This window comes from Rhincodon typus, chromosome 2 (genome assembly GCF_021869965.1).
Source record: "Rhincodon typus isolate 14 chromosome 2, sRhiTyp1.1, whole genome shotgun sequence".
In the NCBI taxonomy this organism is placed as follows: Eukaryota; Metazoa; Chordata; class Chondrichthyes; order Orectolobiformes; family Rhincodontidae; genus Rhincodon; species Rhincodon typus.
The window spans coordinates 137,956,646-137,977,802 of NC_063333.1; the positions used below are offsets into that span (position 1 = coordinate 137,956,646).

Genomic DNA, 21,157 nt, shown 5'->3' on the forward strand with positions numbered 1-21,157 from the left:
ATGGCCCATGTACCTGGCATCACACCAGTGCTGAAATTCACCCATGGCATTGCTCAACTGTGTGGTAGGTAGAACATCTTCATGCATCTTTGGCATTTGTCCTAATAAGTGCAAGACAACAAGCTTCAGCAACACATCAGACTTTTCAGCAATATTACAGTTTGTTGAAGAAGGGATGGAGTAGAAAGAAGCTGTTTTTAAAATGTATAATGTATATCTTGAGAATGTCTTTAGATAGTTTTAAATGCTGATTCAGGTATTGAGTAAAAGAAACTTCAGTTGGCAATAGTCCTGATCTGGCTTTTTTCTCTCTCTCTCTCTTTCTTTTACAACATGTACAGAGAAAAAAGCTAGTTATGAACAAAAGCTGGGTTAGTGCAGTTAAAGAAAGCCCTGAACGAACAATCATGTCCCTGGACAAAATCCACATCGACTCCAATGAGCTGATTGAGAAGCAGCCCCTGGATAGTGGAGGATTTGGAATGGTGTCTTTATGCTACAGGAAGAATCATGGACTCGTTGTTTTAAAAACAGTGTACACAGGACCACAACGCACAGAGTAAGTATAACCTGAATACACAACTAAGTAAAATGCATTATCCTTAAAATACTTTCAATTGCAATGGTGTCGTGCTTGGTTTGAGAATACTGAAAACTGATTGCACTTTTCAAGCAGTGCACAGTTTTTAGAATTCGTTTATGGCTTGTGGGTGTCACTGACTAAGCAACATTTATGGCCCATCCCTAATTCCCTGGAGAAGACAGTGGTGAGTTTCTTTCTTGAACCGCTGCAGTCCACGTGCTGTAGAGACATCCACAATGTTGTTAGACAGGGAGTTCGAGGATTTTGACCCAGCAACAGTGAAGAAATGGCGATATATTTCCAAATCAGGATGATGAGTGGCTTGGAGGGGAACTTGCAGGTGCTAGTATTCCTTTGAATCAACTGCTGTTTTCCATCTAGATGGAAGTGGTCGTGGGTTTGGAAGGTGCTATCTGAGGTGCTTTTGTGAATTTCTCCAGTGCATCTTGTAGGTAGTGCACACTGCTGCTACTGAGCATCGATGGCGGAGAGAGTGGATGTGGTGCCAATTAAGTGGGCTGCTCCATCCTGATGGTGTCAAACTTCTTGAACTGCCCCCATCCAGGCAAGCGATGAAAATTGTGTAAAAGAGGATCCTTTCAGGACAGAGTTTCCTGTGCTTTCTGAGGCAAAGGAACACATCCAAAAGTGTGAATGCTGCACCTGCCCAACCCCAAAACAACTTTTATTTCATATAGAGTTTGCATCCCCCAAGCCTTGATCTATCCACTCTCCAGGTTATTCCTGCAAAGGGGTGCACTCAGGGGAGTGTGGTGCTACCTCTTAGACACTCCTCTGCACCTTAGACATTGGAGTAGGATTTTTAGGCCCACTGCATACGGTTCTGGTCACCACACTACCAAAAGAATGCGGTTGCTCTGAAGAGGGGACTGACAAGGTTTACAAGGATGTTGCTTGGTATGGGGGATTTTAACTATGAAGAAAGGTTGGATAGGCTGGGTTTGTTTTCACTGAAATGCAGGAGGGTGAGGGGTGACCTGATAGAAGTTTATAGGATTGGGAATAGCATGGTTAGAAGATACGTTCCCAGGGTGAAGGGGTCAGTTACTAGGAGACACAGGTTTTCAAGGTGCAGGGCGTGGGTGAAAGTTTAAAAGAAATGTGTGAGGCACATTTTTCATGTAAAGGGTGATGAGTGCCTGGAATGTGCTGCCAGAAGAGGTGGTGGAAGCAGACATAGTAGCAGCATTCAAGAAACATCTGGACGAATACATGAATAGGAGGGGAATAGGGGGACATGGATACTGTAAGTGAAGACGGTTTTGGTATGGAAGGGCAAAATGTGTCGGTGCAGACTTGGAGGGCCGAAGGGCCTGTTTCTGTGCCGTGTTGCTGTTTGTTCACTGAGATTGAGAACAGAAAACCCAAAAATAATGGGATTAAAAGCGGCAAATGCTGAGAAGCTCAGCAGAATCTGTGGAGAGAGAAACAGAGTGAATGTTTGAGACTCTGGTACGACTCTGGGCCTTCGGAGTTCTGAGGATGAGTCATATCAGACTTGAAATGTTAACTCCTGTTACTCTCTCCCTCTCTCTCTTCCCCCCCCCCCCCCCCCCCCCCTATCTCTCTTTCTCTCTCTCTCTCTCTTTCTCTCTGTGTCTCTCTCTCTCTCTCTCCACAGATGCAGACACACCTATGGAGTTTCTCGAGCACTTATTTTTTGTTTTACATCTAGCAGCATCTGGAAAACTTTTGCATTGGTTTTGTTCCCAAAAGATACTATGCCCTGGTGTGCCAGTTTCCTGGTACCCATTCCTGGCACCAGCCAATTTGAAGGTGGCAGATTCAAGGCCTACCAAGGCTGACCAGCCCTGCCATGAGGTAACCATCTCATTCACTGTGAGCTCATCCAGAACCTCACTGACAATAGCCAAAGGAGAGTGTCTGGGATTTTCCACATTGTCCTGTGATGGGCACCTCAGTCCCCCAGGGACGGGCACCCTTTACGAAGCTGAGAAGATGGGCCCCCCCCCCAACCATTATGGCTGTCTGTTTCCCATTAGAGAGTTTTATTTAGTACCGTTTGTAACGTGAGGAACTTGGTGGCTAAACCCACAAACAGCATTGTGGTGACAACTGGATAATCTGTGTGTATTTTTGAAAAATTGCTTGAGAGATAACTACCAGGGAGGTCGCTGGGGAGAACTCCTCACTTTTCCTTTTGAAATTGTGCCAGGGGATCTCTGTGTAGCCGGGCACTCAGTGTTGCAGCTCGCTGTCTTCTGTGGTGTGGCAAAACATTCCCTCAGTGCCGCACTGGAGTAGTCAGCATATGTTGTGCTCAGGTCCTGGGTTGGGATTTGAATGTTGTGATTTAGTGGAAAGTGCCCCTCCAGCTGAGCCACAGCCACAGCCATGTACATTGATCTTTGCTCATACTTCATTCTCGAGGCCAAGCATTTTGACTGTGGGTGATGGTGTAAACTGGGTTATAGCGAATTGAGAGTTCTTTCCAGTATATTGGCTGAGGGCAGGAACCACGGGCCCAGGTAATGTCCAGGCTGGAGCCTCAGGCTCTGCCCCCACCCCACAGTCAAAACATGGCAGCTGTAGAAACCCGACCTTCTTGACAGCCGAGTCCACAGAGCCCCGGACCCTGGCGTAGCAGGCCCCTCTGCTCCAGGTCCTGTTAGTATCAAACACATCATTAGGTTTTGATTATTAGGCATTTAAAAATAAGTTTTAAATTGTGCCTCTTTAAGACGTTACAAAGGATTGAATTTGGAATAGCTCTGATGGTTCTGCAGCCTCTGTGGGTGGCAAGCAAAAAAAGCTGAAAGTTAATCCAACAGAAGGAGTTTAACTTAACCATTTTTTCCATTTTTCAGGTACAATACTTCCCTCCTTGAGGAAGGGAAAATGATGAACAAGTTGAATCATGATCGTATCATAAAGTTGATTGGAGTTATTTTGGAAGATGGCAATTACTCGCTTGTTATGGAATTCATGGAGAATGGGAACCTTTTGCAGCTTTTACAAAGTGTAAGAGTCAAAAGTTTACAATAATTTCTCACACTTATTGGCTGCAGTATGGGATTACAGTTCATGAACTGCATATGAGTGCCAGACAGTTTTTATTTGTATTCATTCACAGGATGAGGGCATTGCTGGCTAGGCCAGCATTTATTACCCATCCCTAATTGCCCAGAGGACAGTTATGAGTCAACCACATTGCTGTGGGTCTGGAGTCACATGTAGGCCAGACCAACTAAGGATGACAGTTTCCTTCCCAAACGGACATTAGTAAACCAGATGGGTTTTTCCCAACAATCAGCAGTGATTTTGTGGTCATCATTGGACTCTTAATTCCAGATATTTATTAAATTCAAATTCCACCATCTGCTGTGGCAGAATTCAAACCAAAGTCCCCAGGACATTACCTGGGTCTCTGGATAACAGTTCAGCGATAATATCACTAGGCCATCGCCGCCCCAGTTACAGTAAATGTAAAGTACAACTACATCATAACCAGCACACATATTCAGCTATAATACAACCTGAAATAAAGGAAAGCATCTTCTCCTGTCTTCTCCTGTCTGAATGTTCTTTGCAATATAAATTCAATCATTGTATCATGTCATGTGTCAATACAGTGTAGGTGAAGGCAAATGCTCTGTTTGTAAGACCCATGAACCTGTTTTAAGGATGTTATGACACATCTCTGGAGCAGGTAGCACTTGAACTTGGGCCTCCTGCCTCAGAGATAGGGACACTACCACTACACCACAAGAGCCTTAAGCTTTGTGAACCTAAGCCCTCAGATCTCCCCACTGTAGCTGGTCGAATTTAAATTAAATGAATTTAAAAATCTGGAACTGGTGACCATGAAACTATTGATGCTGTAAAACCCATCTGGTTTACTGATGTCAGCCATCCTTACCTGGCTCCAGATCCATAGCAAATGTAACTGATTGTTAATTGTCTGAAATGGCCCAGCAAGCTACTCAGTCCAATGACATTTGTAGCATTTCTATTACTTTAATTTTTTTATTTTGTTCTGTATGATTATGCTGCATCTGTGTTCAATTCGTTTCTCTCTCTCGCTGTCTTATTGCAAGGGATCTTGTTATTTGTCTAGATATGCTAATTTCTTGAAAAAGTTTGTTTAGTTAATGCAGGTATGAACACGTTCGTTAAATCCAAGGCCCCTGAGTTTATTGTGTTCTGTTTCTCTGTTAGTGATAGCCAGTGACTTTCAGTCCTCTATCTGCTGTCTTTTTTTCCCTGGGACTGGAGGAGGTGCGATGGGGCTGGAAATGGTCCGTTGGGTCCTGGACCATCCTTGCTGCTCTTGGATTTTCTGTTAAAAGTGAGAACTGCTTAAGCTTCTGCAAGAAGCTGTGTGCTGGCGGTGCTATTAATCGGCACTTTGAAGATATTGTGCGATGTTAGTGTTCATTCCCTAACTAAAGCTTTGTGAGTGCTTATGGGTCTACAGGATTACTGTTTGCTTGATCGTTGAAGGTCATAAGTGGAGGTGGAGTGAACTTTTCATTTTGGCTGATGCTATTTCATAACCATCATCGTTGTACCTGCACAAATCCAGGAGCACCAAGGTTAATTGTATTTGACATTACTTCCTCAACTGGAGAGAGCATAGATCAGAGGCTAAACCTGGTAACTCTGGCCTGCCTTGTGTGTCTCAGCACCATGCAGCATGGTGCACATACCCATTCAGCAGAAATGCTTTCTTATAAATGATTCAGTAACTGGACACTTTAAACACCTGAAAGAATCACTGCCCAACAAGCAGTCCCATCGCATGTTACAGAGGCTGTCCCGATTACATAATTCCTCTAGGTGTTCAACACTTTAACAGAGGTGCCTTGGGCCACAGTGTACACTTCACTGTCGGGATACTTTGAGTCACAGTTCAGTATCTGGCCAAGTCTTACCCTCTACACTTTTAAACTGAAAATCAATTGCAAGTAAACCTCCCTTGAAGCTGTACCCATCGAACCATTTTAGGGAGAGGCAATGGCCTAGTGATATTATCACTGGACTGTTACTCCAGAGACCCAGGTGATGTTCTGGGAACCTGAGTTTGAATCCTGCCACGTCAGATGGTGGAATTTGAATTCAATAAAAATCTGGAATTAGGAGTCTAATGGTGACCATTATTCTTTGCTAATTGTCGATTGTTGGAAAAACCCTTCTGGCTCACTACTGTCCTTTAGGGAAGGAAACTACCATCCTCAACTGATCTGCCCTACATGTGACTCCAGATGCACAGCAATGTAGTTGACACTAAACTGCCTTCTGCTCAATTAAGGATGGGTAATAAATGCTGGCCTGGACAGTGACACCCTCATCCCGTGAATGAATAAAAAAAACACTCCCAGGAGAGGAACAGCATGGGGTGAAATACAGAGTAAAGCTCTCTCTACTCTCTTAAATTGAAGCTAAACCTCTCTTTACACTTTTCAACTGAAACTAACCTGAAAATAAAGCTTTATTGAAACTGTCTCCAGCAAACACTCCCAGGACAGGGACGGCTCGGGGTCAAGTACAAAGTAAAGCTTCATCTACTGTTTGAAAGTGAAATTAAAGTATCCTCGACTCATTCAAACTGAAAGTAAAGCTCTCTCTACTCTTTAAACTGAAACTAGATGGAAAGGAAAGTTCTGTCTATACTGTCCCCAGGACAGGGTCAGCACTGTGTTAAATACAGAGTAAAGCTCTCTCTACTAGTTTGAACTAAAAGAATGCTGAAAATTAAGATTTAAAATGAAAACTAAATTAAATTAAAATTAACTGAAATAAACTTCCCTTGACACCGTTCACTCTTCCTCTCAAAGCTTTGCAAAACGTATTTACCTTTTTCATTAAATACATTCTTAAGATTTAAATTAAAACTGAAACGTCACAGTAAGATTCAAAATGCTATCCTGGTGTTTCACAGAATTGGAAACCAGGATAATCAAAAACCTGGAGTGGACTTTGCAGTGATCTTATTGGTTCTGTCATCAAGTGTGTTACTTTGTGGAGGAGCCAATAGTTTTCTTTCATTTGCCTTCTATTTACTTTGATTCCAGGTACCTATCCCGTTATCCGTGAAAGGACGAATAATCCTGGAAATCGTTGAAGGAATGTCTTATTTACATGAAATGCGAATTGTGCACAAAGATTTAAAACCTGAAAATATCTTGGTTGATGCAGATTATCATATCAAGGTAAGATAGAACAATTATTTGCCTTTTAATGTCGCAAAGGTACAATTTACTGTTTTGATTTCCGACCTAGCTTTTGAGTGTTGAGCTAGTTTGCGTGATGAAAGGAAGGCTTGAATATGGTAGCCCAGTGATGATGTTATTACATGAATAATCCAGAGGTAAGGGTTAATGATCCAGGAACATAGCTCATATTTCCAGCATTGGTAAATTAGGGAATTTACATTCAATTCAGTTCTGTCCAATGAAGATAATGGGAGGAAAGTTTTTAATACAAACACAGAGGATGCTGGAGAAACTCAGCAAGTCTGGTAGCTTTTGTGGAGAGGAAACAGTTAATGATTTGAGTCCCCCATGACTCTTTTAGGCAGAGACCCAGTGCAAAAGAGATAGAAATGGTGGTGAAAGAGAAAAGGATATTTTAAAAAACTGTGTGTAAATTAAGGGGCGAATGGGAGAGAATGCTCTCGACTATAAGCAAAGTAAACAAGCCACAAACAAGACCAGGCTGTTGTGGAGGGTAAAGGCGGGGAGAGAACGTCGGAAAATTGGAGAATAGACACAGTGCGATCGGTTTCTGAAGTTATTGGAATCAATATTGAGAGCTCGAGGCTATAAAATTCCTAAGTGGAAAGACAGTGTCAGCTGACAATTGCGGGCAACTACGCGGGTGCTTACTCGGGAACATGGAGTGGGGAATGGGACTTCCCGCTGTGAGGAAGGAAGACGATCTGGAAGCTGGGGTGAGGGGCAACAAGGAGGGCACAGGACTCAAGAGGGTGGCACGTGTGGGCTTTGCAAGCCGAGAGGCTTTCTGTCTCCCTCCTTTGAGTTCCACCCCATACCCCTCTCCATTTCTCTCCTGGTTCCTGGCGCAGTTCACCACCCCAGCCTTCCTTTCCTGGGTTCTAACTTCACTAACACTCTTCTTCAATCCTGATTTACCCTCACCCCGCCCCCAGCTTCCAGTCATCTCCCCCCACCCACTTCCTCAGTCCTGATTTTGCCCCCCTGCCCTGCCCTCAGGTTGCGATCATTACCCCCCAACCTTCTCAGGTCCCAGTTTTCTCCCCCGCCCCACCCCCAGTTACCAGTCACTCCACCCTCACCCCCAGGCCCCGGAACCAAGTGAAAGGTGGGTGTTGTCCCTCCAGCTTGCAGTGTGTTTCATTGGTGCATTGCCCAGGACAGAAATATTGTTGCGTGAACAAGGGGGTTTGTGGAAATGGCCAGCAGCAAGAAGGTCAAAGGTCATTCCTACAGACAGAGCAGTCACACCGTCTGCCTTTGGTTTCTCCAATATAAAGAAGAACCACACTGTGAGCGGTGAATACAGTAGGCTACATTGAAAGAAGTACAAGAGAAATGCTGCTTCACTTGGAAAGTGTGTTTGAGGCCTTGCGCGGTGAGGAGGGGGAATGGAATGGGCAATGTTACATGTTTTGTGATTGCATGGGAAGGTGATGTGGTGATAACTCGCTTGTTTTATGCAAAGCCTCAATAACTTATAGTGAATGACCTCCAGAAATTGCACTGTATTTGTTCACTGATGGAGCATAATTGATAACAACTTGTCCATGTCACCCAGTTTTCACAAGTAAAATAGTCCCAGGTGCCTGCGTTTGGTCCATATCCCTCCATACCTATCCCATCCATGTATCTGTCCAAATGTTTCTTAAATGACAAATTGTACTCACCTTCACTACTACCTCTGGGTTGTAGTGAAAACAAATATTTTACAATTGTTTGAAGCCACAGCGTTAACTACAAAGACCTGAGTTACGATGTTTGTTTTCAAATTGGCTAGTGGCAATGCTGATATTGACAGACAGGTGTTTCAATGGCACTTCCCTGACTTACTTTTCACCAAATTTGTAACGAATGCCTGAGCCTGTTTTTTTCTAAAAAAAACAGATTGGAGACCTCTTTAGAACAGAGGAGTGCCATGCAAACACTATAATCACCAGTAGGAATCACCACAAATGAAGAAAGTGTGGATCAATAATTGGTGCTGCAGTGTTGTAGTCCAAGTTGTCCTCGGGCATATATCCATATAGCTTGGATAGGGCTCACCAATCTAAGCATTCATCCAGAAATACCAGTGCTTCATTTTGATTCCCGTAGATATGGGGTTTGAACGATCACGAAGTATTGAAGTATGGTTCGCCTGCAGTTCTTTGCAAACTGCATTTCATTTTATGCAAAAGACAAGGTGAAGCTCTGACTGCTTCTCAACCAGAATTTTTGTCATTTTGTCCTTCATCTTCTGTCTCCAGATCGCAGATCTAGGCGTAGCAATTTTTAAAACCTGGAGTCGACTGACCACTGAAGAGCAAAGGAGAAGGAGCCAAATGGGCTCAAAGTTGCAGAACAATGCAGGCACACTGTCGTACCTAGCACCGGAACATCTGCGCTCACTGAATACCAAGGCCACATACAAGTCTGACGTGTACAGTTTTGCCATTGTAGTATGGGTGATCCTGACCAACAAAGAACCATATGAAAGTATGTTGTTCATTCTGAATAATGCACCTTGCAGACTGTGATTCACAGCTTCCCAGTCTTTGATGTATTGTTTGTGTCTTTCTCAATGTAATTGTAAAACGAAAGTTGTATCTGAACAATGTATAACACCATGCAAACAAATATTGGTGTGGTACTACATTAAGCCTCGCCCATGCAGCCTTTGATGTGTCTGTATGAAGTCTTCACTGATCAAGTGCTATAGGGCTGTATAGGGCATTGGTTTAAGGTGAGAAGGGAGAGATACAAAAGGATCCAGAGCGGCAGTTTTTTCACACAGAGGGTGGTGAGTGTCTGGAACGGGTTGCCAGAGGTAGTAGTGAAGGGTGAATACAGTTTGTCATTTAAGAAACATTTGGACAAATACATGGATGGGATAGGTATGCAGGGATATGGACCAAACAATGGCAACTGGGACTATTTTATTTGTGAAAACTGGGTGACATGGACATGTTGGGTCAAGGGGCCTGTTTCCATGCTGTAACCCTCTATGACCGTGACTTGAAGTGGGGGAAAGTAATTAAGACTTTTACATTTGGAACTCCTGCCATAATTTCGCTCAGCATTGTATCTGCAGAGTTGGAACTTGGATAAACACCTAAAGAGACAAAAATTGGAGGGTCATGGAGAAAAGACAAAGGAGTGAGACTAGCTGAGTTGTTCTTGGAGAGGGTCAGCATGGACACGATGGCCTCCTGTGCTGTCGCTATTGTATGATTTTAATTCTGAATCTCTCGAGGGGTGAAAATTAAAGCAATGTGAAAGTGATATCCCACTGTCTGAAACTTGATATTTTCATGTGACTGTCATGTGATTATAAAGTTGAATGTGATTACAATTTTCACTTTAATGAAGTTTAGCCTGAACCCACCAAACCCAAAAGCAGATTTTCATCAGATTTTGGTTGACAAACCATTTTGCCGGCCTACTGTTTCCAAAATTACCCACAGTCCAAGTCCTCTGTGTATCATATTCTTTTCTTCATGTATCTCTATAGATGCACTGAACGATTCACAGGTTTGCCAGCTGGTTCTCCACGGAGATCGGCCTGATATGGATGAAATTCCTACTGAAGGCCCTGGATGCATTGTCTGTTTAATGAAGCTGTGTTGGGAAAATGACCCCGAGAAGAGGCCAACTTTTGTAGGTGAGCAGTTATCTTGAGCTGTGACCCCACTTTCTGAGGACAGCCTCCACAGGCAGTGGAAGACGGTTAGCATTACAGAGTGATGCCAACAGCGCGGGTCCATTTCCCAAAATGGCTGAGGTCACTGTGAACATCCTGCCTTCTCAGCCTCGCCTGAGACGTAGCGACCCTCAGGTTAACAGTCATGTCTCACTCTAATGAGAGAGCAGCCCTCTGGGACTCTGGTGACTTTACTACTGCCTTCAACCTGGCTCACCTTCTACCAATCGATTCAGAAGTGGTTGACTCTCTAGCCTTTTGATTAAAGAAATATGTATTGCACAAATAAAATATATGCATAGAAACCTTTGAATAGTTTAGGGCATATTTTAAACACAGCACTGAATTTAAACGTGTAGCATTTGAATGTGTTACTCATTAAGATTTGTCAAAGATCTGTCATGGTTGGCCATCACTCACCAACAATTGTCCACCTTGGAATTTCCGTGCCACTGGTCCTGGGTCCTGTAGCTGCTTGTGAGCTAATCAGTCAAATCCTAGAGCTGCATCTCAGACCACGTATTTGGAGGTGCAATTTATCTTTGGCCTTCAGGTTGTTGGCATTCCTTTCTCCAGATCCTTTTCCATACTCCCTTTTGCTGCTGGATGTTCTCAAAGAATTGAGTTCCTCCACATCAATTTCGTCAGAACCATGGTCTCCCACGTATTGACATGTTAAATTTCTTGACGGCGGCTTCAGGGAGTCTTTGAAACACGATCTTTGCCCTGCTCTCATTCGAGTGCCTTCTTTGAGCTGGGTGAAGAGATTTGCTTTGACAGTCCGCAAGAATGTGGCCAGTCCAGCGGGGTTGGTTTTGATGACCATGGCCTTGATGCTAGTGCGTTGATCCAGTGGGGTCAGTAACTTCCATAAATGGACTGAGCACCTTTTATTTTTACAAAAGGATTGCACAATGTCTTATTAAATAAGAGTGCAGCCAAGGGATGGAGCAACCGCAGTCAAGACTGGATATGCCATCTACTTTTGCACGCATGCATGTTTCTTCAAAGTAAATAACACTTGACAAGGCAAAGTTTGGTTTGAATCATCAGTTCTGTTAAAGCACAGTCAGGTGAAAGACATCCACCAGTAGGTATTGTCCGAGTCACCTGGTTTCTTTAGGATAACTTGTAGGAACAAAATAAAGGAGGTGGCATTTCTAAGAGGAGATGGTGGTGTGGTGGCAATGTAACAGGATTAATAATCCAGCAATCCGGGCTACTGTGCTGGGGACATGATTTAAATTTCACTCTACTGGTGGAATTGAAACATCAATTATTTTATTCAAGGCTGAGATGGGCAGATTTTTAATCAGTAAGGGAATCCAGGATTTTGGGGAAAGACAGGAAAGTGGAATCAAGGATCATCAGGTCAGCCGTGTTCTCGATTGGCAGAGCAGACTCAATGGGCCGAATGGTCAACTTCTGCTATCAGGTCTACTGGTCTATAACTGTTCTTCTTTGATAAAATGTCGACTGAATATTTTCTGGATCACATCCTATTTACCTGCAGTCTGCATCTTCTCTCAGTACTTCACTGCCTGGCTGATGTTTTAGTAATTTGGGCTTGATTTTTAAAAGCTTCTTTCAATGGGATAATTTTAATTTTGAGCTATCATTATATTTATTTTCCATTTAAAAAAAACAATGAAAGGGAGACTTGTGTGAATTTTAAAATGAGCACTCCATTCAATATCAGGTATATTACATAATTTGACCACCCCCAAATAAACCTGTCCCTCTTCTACATTCCCCCCTCACTGACCAAAGATTAAATAGTTTTGCAATGTGTTGGTGAGATGTCCTTGTGAAGGCTCAGACTTGTCTAATGTTGGGACTCCAGTAAGGAGGAGCTTCTATTTAACACAACAACCTAGTCCTGACTGAGTGCCATTTGGGAGAAACCCCTGTTTTGTAAAAGTGTAAAACTAATGCTTTTATTCTAATTTTTTGTGTAAGATTGCTGAAAAATAATTGCTTTCAAATAACAACCTTCTCTCTTTTTTTCAGATTGTGACTTGCAATTCCGACCATTCTATGAAGAACATCTACATAAAAATATTGTTCCGGATTTGACCAAATTAAGAGTGCGTATTGTTCCAAAAAGTATGATCAAATATGCAGTGTTAATTTTGCAATGTGAATTTCATGTCCTTTTTTTTTAAAAATATGTGTGAATGCTAATAATGTTTGTCTTTTCCAAAGTGAAGATGAAAAGGCAGCTTTCTGTTAATCTGCCAATCGCAGCTGAGGTTTTAGTAATGCACTGATCATTACCAGCCGGCTTTAATCAGAATTTGAACTTTTTCTACACATTTTTTGCGTAGGATATGGGTGTCACTGGCAAAGCCAGCATTTAGTACCCATGCCAAATTGCCCATGACCTGAACAGCTTCTGGGCCATTTCAGAGTACAGTTAGAGTCAACCACATTACTATTTATCTCGATACACATGTAGGCTAGACGAGGTAAGCACGTCAGGGAACCAGATAGGCTTTTTAAACGCAATCAACAATTGGTTTATGGTGCGCAGTCATCATCACTGAGACCAGCTGTATATTCCAAATTTTGGTAATTGAAACTAAATTCCATTAAGGATTTGAACTCGTAACTTGGGGATTGCCATTCTAGTGATTTTTATCATGATGCAAAAACGTGGTAAAGTGTTAAAACAATAATGCTATGGAAAAAGAATTGATAAACTTGTCAAAGGGGATTTTGGCGAAAGTGCTTACAGGGGATCTGGCAAACGTAATAATCTTAGAGGTTTAACATCTTAGATAATTGAAAGGGTTAATTTGCGAAAGTCAGAAAGAAACCGAGCCAAACGGATTTGGAAATGTAAGAATTTGAGACTAATACAGAAGAGTATTATTGGGAGGGTGGAAGCATTAGAGGTTTGTAGATGACATATGCAGTGGGAGCAGTTTGTAAACAGCAGATGAAATGGTTGAAGACAGAGTCAAAATATTTGGAAACCAGCACATGTACTCTGAGGCCTGTGGGATTCAATTAACAACAATGGGATTGGATTTATCAAGGAAATATTGATAAAACTCTTCATTTGTTTTTATGGAATATGGGAGTCGCTGATTGCGCCAGCATTTATTGCCTGTTTCTAGTTGCCTTGAGAACGTGCTGGTGAGCTGCCTTCTTGAACCGCTGCACCCCATGAACATAGGACCATAATGCAATTAAAGAGGGAATTCCAGGTCAATATTGTCCCAACAACACTGAAGGAACTGTATTTCCAAGTCTGGCATGGAGGGGAACTTGCTCTGACTGCATTGCCCAGTCTGCCAAACTCTACCACACAGGGGGCAAGGACAACAATCTCAAGGGGCGGCACGGTGGCTCAGTGGTTAGCATTGCTGCCTCACAGTGCCAGGGACCCAGGTTCAATTCCACCCTTGGGCAACTGTTTGCACATTCCCCCTGTGTCTGTGTGGGTTTCCTCCGGGTGCTCCGGTTTCTTCCCACAGTCCAAAGATGTGCAGACTCGGTGGATTGGCCGTGCTAAATTGCCCATAGTGTTCAGGGATGTGTAGATTAGGTGGGTTATAGGGGGATGGGTCTGGGTGGGATGCTCCGAGGGTCGGTGTGGACTTGTTGGGCCGAAGGGCCTGTTTCCACACTGTAGGGATTCTATGACTTTATGAAACATCACCAGTACATTTCCAAATCACAAACTGTCCCATGTGAGGCTTAAATCTGGATCAATTTCATGGACTCCGTTATCTTACACAACGTAACTGTTATAGGAGCAACACCACAAGCAGCTAAGTGAAGCAGGCCCACTACTACCTTCTCAGGGCAGCTAGTCTGAGCAATGGATGCAGTCTTGCAGCACTTTCCACAGTCTTTATTTATGAAAAGGTTGCTGTTTGTGACACCTTCCTGTGTGAATGCCATGTTTGCTGACATAATGGTGACCATTCATTCACTGGCTAGGCCAGCATTTATTGCCCATCCCTAATTACCCAGAGGGCAGTTAAGAGTCAACCACGTTGCTGTGGGTCTGGAGTCACGTGTAGACCAGTTCAGGTAAGAATGGCATATTACTTCCCAAAGGGACATGAGTGAACCAGATGGGTTTTTCATGGTTGTCATTAGACTCTTAATTCCAAATTGTTTTTATTGAACTCAATTTCCATCACCCACCATGCTAGGATTCAAACCAGCCCCCAGAAAATTACCTAGATCTCTGGATTAAAAGTCTAGTGGTAATACTACTAGGCCTCCAACGTCCAAGTACAGAGTAAAGTCCCATATAAATAAATCTTCAATTTCATCAAACTGTGCTACACTAGCAAAATGAAATGGGAGCCGGTTACTGGTATGATTACTGAGAATAATTAGCAGACATGGCAAACTCAGGCTGATCATCAGGAAAAAGAGAAATAAAGACATCTTTGCACCGGTAAAACACCTTTCCATATTCAGTAGAATTGCTGAGATATTCCAAAGTGCTTTATATTGTCAGTTACTTTTCAAGGGTAGCGAATGTTGCTTCGTAGAGCATATTATCACTCTCTCCTCAAAGATGAGCTACTCAAAACCAATAACCCACAGTCAAGATCTGGGAGGTAGCTATGTAGCTGATTCCATGGCCTTATAGTGGGATTCATGTAGCCTTTGGCCCTGTTTTAACCACTTCAGGAATTGTCGCTGAAGAAACCGACTGCTCCAAGACAGCTAGTGAAAAGAATGCAGTCTTTGCAAGTGGATTGTATCGGTCTAATGCCGGAAACCCCGACAACAGGTAACTCTTACATTTTGTGAGTAGCCAAATGATTTTGTTAAAGTGTGAACAAGATGCAATGTTAATTTTTCATGTGTCTGTAATAATTCACTTCTGAAGAATTTTATGCTGAATCAAAGGTTAATTGTTTATTGTGACACCTTGTTTTTAGACACCAGATAAAAAAAGTTACTGAGTTCTCTGTCTAACCATGTCGGCCTGTTTTTCCTATTCCGATTCCTTCTCATGCTCCAGTTTCCATCTCCTCTCCCTCTCCTGAAGATGCTGCATTCAATTCACCCATGCCAGGGACTTGCTGGTACCTTGAGTGAATCCATATGATGAACGGCAGCGGAGAGTGAAAAAAAAGGCGGACTTGCATCAATGTCTGGCCTTTCACACTATCAAGGTGGCCCCAAAAATGCTTTTCAGCCAATGAAATGCCTCTGAATTTGTAGCCTCTGTTGTAATTTGGGAAACCTTCCACACAACAAACTCCTACAGAGAGCATTGCAATGATGGCCAGTTAATGATCTGTGATGCAGATTGACGCCAACAGCACAAAGTTCAGTTCCCACATCAGCTGAAGTTACCATGAATGTTCCGCCTTCTCAACTTCACCCCTAGCCTGAGGTGTGGTGACCCTCAGATTAAACCACCACCAGTCCTCTCTGTCTAATGAGAGAGCAACTCCAAGGTCCTCTAGGATTATGGTAACTTTACCTTATCTTAATATTGGCCAGGACATAAGCAGGTCTGCTGTACTCATCTCCAAAATATTGCCATGGGAGTATTGCACGGTTTAAACTCTCATCCAAAAGACATTATTTTTACATTGAAACACTGCCCCAGTTCTGCATGGAGTGTATTGACTCCTGGGATAAAGTGTCCAACATGGGATTTGAACCCACAACTCCAGCGAGACTGCTGCCAAGTGAGTTATTGCAGGTCCTTTCCTTGCTTGTTGTCTGTCCATACCTATGTTTCAAGCACAGCCACTGAATAATGATCAAGAGTGGGCACTCTGGCCAGTTTTCTCTTCCACATCAGGGTTAGTAAGGGCAAGGTAGCATTCCCACTGTTGCACTGGCTGTAGTCAGTAAACCCAATGCAGTCATGGTGGCTCAGTGGTTAGCACAGCTGCCCCACAGCACCAGGAACTCGGGTTTGATTCTACCCTCGGGCGACTGTCTGTGTGTAGTTTGCACATTATCCTGTGTGGGTTTCCTCCCACAGTCCAAAGATGTGCAGGCTAAGTGGATTGGCCATGCTACATTGCCCGTAGTGTCCAGGGATGTGTAGATTAGATGCGTTATAGGGGATGGGTCTAGGTAGGATGCTCTGAGGATTGATGTGGATCTGTTCTGAGGAAGGGTCACCGGACCCCAAACATTAAGTCTGATCTTTTCTCCACAGATGCTGCCAGACCTGCTGAGCTTTCCCAGCAACTTCTATTTTTCTTGGTGTGGACTTTGTTGGGCCGAAGGGCCTGTTTCCACACTGTAGGGATTCTATGATCTACGATCACTGGGGAACCCACTCATAATCTTAGCAGTTGAACCACTGGAGAACCTTTGATCACTTCCTATAATGAGATAGAGCTCTACAGAAAAAGGCCCTTTGGCTCATCACATCCACACTGGACAAAAAAAACTATCTAACTATTTTCCAGCACTTTGCCCATAGCCTTGTATGCACATCTGAAAACTTGTTAAATGTTATGAAAGTTTCTGTCTTTACCAACCTGACAGATAGTGAATTCCAGATTCCCTTCACCCTCTGGGTGAAAAAATTTCTCAAATTTCCTGTAAACCTTCTGCTCCTCTACTTAAACCTATCTCCCCTGCATAATGATCCCTCTATCAAGGAGAAAAGTTTCTTAGCATCTGCTGTGTCTATGCCCCTCAAAATTTTATACATATCAATCTTGTCCCCCCTCAGACTCCTCCGCTATTAGGAAAACAACCTTAGTCTGTCCAATCTCTCTTCATAATTGAAACTTCCAGCCAAGGCAACATCCTGGTAAATCTCCTCTGCATCCTCTCCACTTCTGTCACATCCCTTCTATAATGTGGACTCTAGAACTGTACTCAATACTCTAGCTGTGGCCTAACAAGCTTTTATACAGTTACAGCATAACCTCCCTGCTCTTAAATTCTATGCCTCAACTAATAAAGACAAGTATCCCATATGCCTTCGTAACCATTTTATCCACCAGACCTGATACCTTAAGAGACCAGTGCTCAGACACACCAAGTTCCCTCCGTGCTGCCTCGTTTGACCTGCCCTAGTGCATTGCCTCACATTTATCCAGATTGAATTCCATTTGCCACTGATCAGCCCATCCGACCAGACCATCTATATCCTCTTGTAGTCTGTCCTCCTCACTATTTGCCACCCCACCAATCTTTGTATATCTGCAAATTTACTGACCAACCCTTCTACATTCAAGTCTAAATAATTTATATAAACCACAAAGAGCAAGGGCCCCAACATTGACCTCTGTTGAACCCTACTGGATCCTGACTTCCAGTGAGAAAAACAACTCTTAACCGCCATCTTAGGTTGGGGATCAATGATCGTGAGCATAGATTTAAGGAAAAGGGAAGGAACTTTAGAGGGGATGTGAGGAAAAGATCTTTCACTCGGAGGATGGTGGGAATCTGCAATTCACTGTCTGTGAGGGCAGCAGAGGCAGAAAGCTTCATAACATTTAAGTTTATTTAGATGTGCACTTGCAATGCCCAAGGCATACAAGGCAATAGGTCAACTGGTGGAAAGTGGGATTAGAATAGTTAGGTGGTTATTTTTGACTGGTGCAGACTCGATGGGCTGAAGGATCTTTTTCTGTGCAATGGATCTCTTTGACATTTCTTTTTCCCTCAAGGAAAAAACAGCAGAAGTACTAACAATCTATTTTTAAACTTTACAGACGATCCAAATTCCTTGCATAGCTCCCAAGGTATCCCTGCGAATGGCAACACTCTGGAAACAGAGTTTACATCCTGTAAGTTAAGTGAACCTGCTGTGAATGAGCCTGACAGTGGTATTTGGCAGGAAAACGACGATCTGCAGGTCAGAAGAAAACTAAACGAGGAATTGAATTACCACATGATGGGCAGCCGCCTGGACGCTTCTGTTTCTCAGCGTAGGATCGAAGAGATCTTTTTGGAAAGAAGCAAAAGAGTTTCCAACGAGCCGGATTTCACCAACCATTTTCCTTGCGTGCTTCCTTCTCAGCGCCTGCCAGACGTGCCTAGTGCAGCGCAGTCTATGGACTTGTACGGTTCTGAAGAGTCAAACTTTCGTCAGGAGCTCCACAAAACAGGGGATGCCTCGGGAACTTATTTGAACTATGCACAACCTGTCAAGGAAGAAGCCGGTTGGCAAGATGCCAGTAAAATAAGTCCGTCAGGAATTCCTACTGGACAGGGGGGTACTCTGTACAGAACTCCAGTCCATATGCCTGTCACTGAGACTGGTATCCCACAAATTAGACAACCTGGTATCTGGACTCCATATCAGCACACAGGTAATGTACTGTCGGTTCAGTTTGTTTTAAGAGTTGCCATTTGTGTGTTTTTGATTTGTTATCCTGCCTGTTAAAAGCCTCTCACCGGGTCAGAAATACCGTGGACCTAATTTATGAACATTTGACTTGCGAACATTAGTACTTACGAACACGACTCGTGATAGGGGTTTAATTTTAAAGATCGTTTCCTGTACTGGCAAATAGCTATTTTATATTGTTCTGCACTGTGTTCTGACTTGCATACAATTTGGCTTGCAAGTCGTCTGTAACCTGGGGATTACATGTAAATGGTAATTGAATGGTTGCCGATATTTGTTGGTCCTGGACAGAGAGCCTGCATTAGTGCTACTGGGCTTTCAGAAGTCTCTTTTCCTGAGCTTGATGGCACAGAAGCAGGCCATCCAACCCGAACAGGCCATGCGAGAGTTCATATTCCACTTGAACCTCCTCCTCTCTTGTCTCACCTAAATTCATTATTGTAACAGCAGTCATTTGTATAAATGATTGGATGTGAATATAGAAGGTATGGTTAGTAAGTTTGCAGATGACGCTGAAATTGGAGATATAGTGGACAGTGAAGAAGGTTTTCCAAGAATTCAACAGGACCTTGATCAGGAGCAAACTACTGTGGGTGCTGGAATCTGTACTGAAAACAGAAAATGCTGGAGATTCCAGCAGAGATCACAGAGAATGTAACTGGCAAAGATAAAAGAAAGAGAAGGAATGGGTTCATAATTTGAAGGTGAACTCGATATCGAACCCAGAAGGTTATAAAGTGCCTAGATGAGATGTTGCTCCTCCAGTTTTCACTGTGATTTGCTGGAACATGACGAGTGGGCACGCAAGCAGGAGCTGTGTCAAAATGACCGGCTATGGGAAGGTCGGGACTTTGATCACATGGAACGATGGGCCGATGACTGGCGGATGGAATTTAGTTTAGATAAATGTGAGGTGTTGGATTTTGGTAAGGTAAATCAGGGCAGGACTTATACAGTTAATGGTAAGGTCCTGGGAAATGTTGCTGAACAAAGAGACCTTGAAAATGGAGTCGCAGGTAGATAGGGTAGTGAAGAGGGCATTTGGTACACTTGCCTTTATTGGTCCGTGCATTGGGTATAGGAGTTGGGAGGTCATTTTGTGGCTGTACAGGTTTTGGTTAGGCTACTTTTGGAATACTGCATTAAATTCTGGTCTCCATCCTATAGGACAGATGTTGTGAAACTTGAAAGGGTTCAGAAAAGATTTACAAGGATGTTGCCAGGGTTGGAGGGTTGGACCTATAGAGAGAGGCTGAATAGGCTGGGGCTATTTTCCCTGGAGTGTCAGAGGCTGAGGGATGACCTTATAGTGGTTTATAAAATAATGAGGGGCATGGATAGGGTGAGTAGCCAAGGTCTTTTTCCCAGGGTAGGAGAGTCCTAAACTAGAGGGTTTAAGGTTAGAGGGGAAAGACTTAAAAGGGACCCAAGGGACAATTTTTTTCACGCAGAGGGTGGTGTGTGTATGGAATGAGCTGCCAGAGGAAGTGGTGGAGGCGGTTGGAATTACAACATCTAAAAGGCATCTGGATGGGTATATGGATAGGAAGGGTTTAGAGGGATATGGGCCAAATGCTGGCAAATGGGACTACATTAATTTAGGATATCTGGTTGGCATGGACAAGTTGGACCGAAGGGTCTATTTCCATGCTGTACAACTCTATGATTCTAATCCCTTCACCCTGATAGTGGTATTGGGATCCATGCGATAGCACTCTCTCTAGTTTCTTCTGAAGTTTCTTTTGGATTTCTGGTAACTATCTTACATCGATGGCCTCTAATTGTGTTCTTCCCTGAAGAGGAGCAATTCTCTCTGTATTGACTCAAAACCTTCCATGATTTTAAAGATTTCAATTAGGTCATCCCTCAGCCCACTCTTTTTTTCAAGGGAATAGCTTCATAACTTTAAAGGTACAATAGCATAAATGAAGCACGACGCAATGTCATTCTCAAATTTATTCCAAAACAAACCTTACCAAGTTAAAATATTCCTATGTGAAAAGGAATGCATGGAAACCATTGCTGATTTCCCCCAATATCAATATTCTAGAGTGGGGTGGGGTGGTCACTGGTCCGCAGCTGTTTCCTATGTTCTTAAATCTCCCTCAAAATAGCTTCAGAGGATTGGAGAGAACTGGACGAGTTACTGTAAATACAGCAGCTATAAGAGTGGGTCAGAGGCTAGGAATACTGCAGTGAGTAACTCACCTCCTGACTCCCCAGACCTGTCCACCATCTACAAGGCACAAGCCAGGAGTTTGATGAATACTCCCCACTTGCCTGGATGAGGGCAGCTCCAGCAACACTCAAGAAGCTTGATACCAGCCAGGTGCACCCAGCTTAATTGGCACTTCATCCACCAC

General features: G+C 43.3%; 1 protein-coding gene across 2 annotated transcripts in view; it reads left to right on the plus strand.

Moving 5' to 3' along the window:
* ripk1l (receptor (TNFRSF)-interacting serine-threonine kinase 1, like) overlaps positions 1-21,157 on the plus strand; it is a 171,643-nt gene that overhangs the window by 138,465 nt on the left and 12,021 nt on the right. For both annotated transcript variants that reach the window (XM_048610290.1, XM_048610296.1), the window contains exons 2-9: positions 342-559; positions 3,433-3,586; positions 6,640-6,777; positions 9,051-9,279; positions 10,295-10,444; positions 12,494-12,570; positions 15,143-15,245; positions 18,157-18,756. In XM_048610290.1, coding sequence (XP_048466247.1) covers positions 357-559; positions 3,433-3,586; positions 6,640-6,777; positions 9,051-9,279; positions 10,295-10,444; positions 12,494-12,570; positions 15,143-15,245; positions 18,157-18,756 — 1,654 coding nt within the window. In that variant the 5' untranslated portion in view covers positions 342-356. The remainder of the gene's footprint in view (positions 1-341; positions 560-3,432; positions 3,587-6,639; positions 6,778-9,050; positions 9,280-10,294; positions 10,445-12,493; positions 12,571-15,142; positions 15,246-18,156; positions 18,757-21,157) is intronic.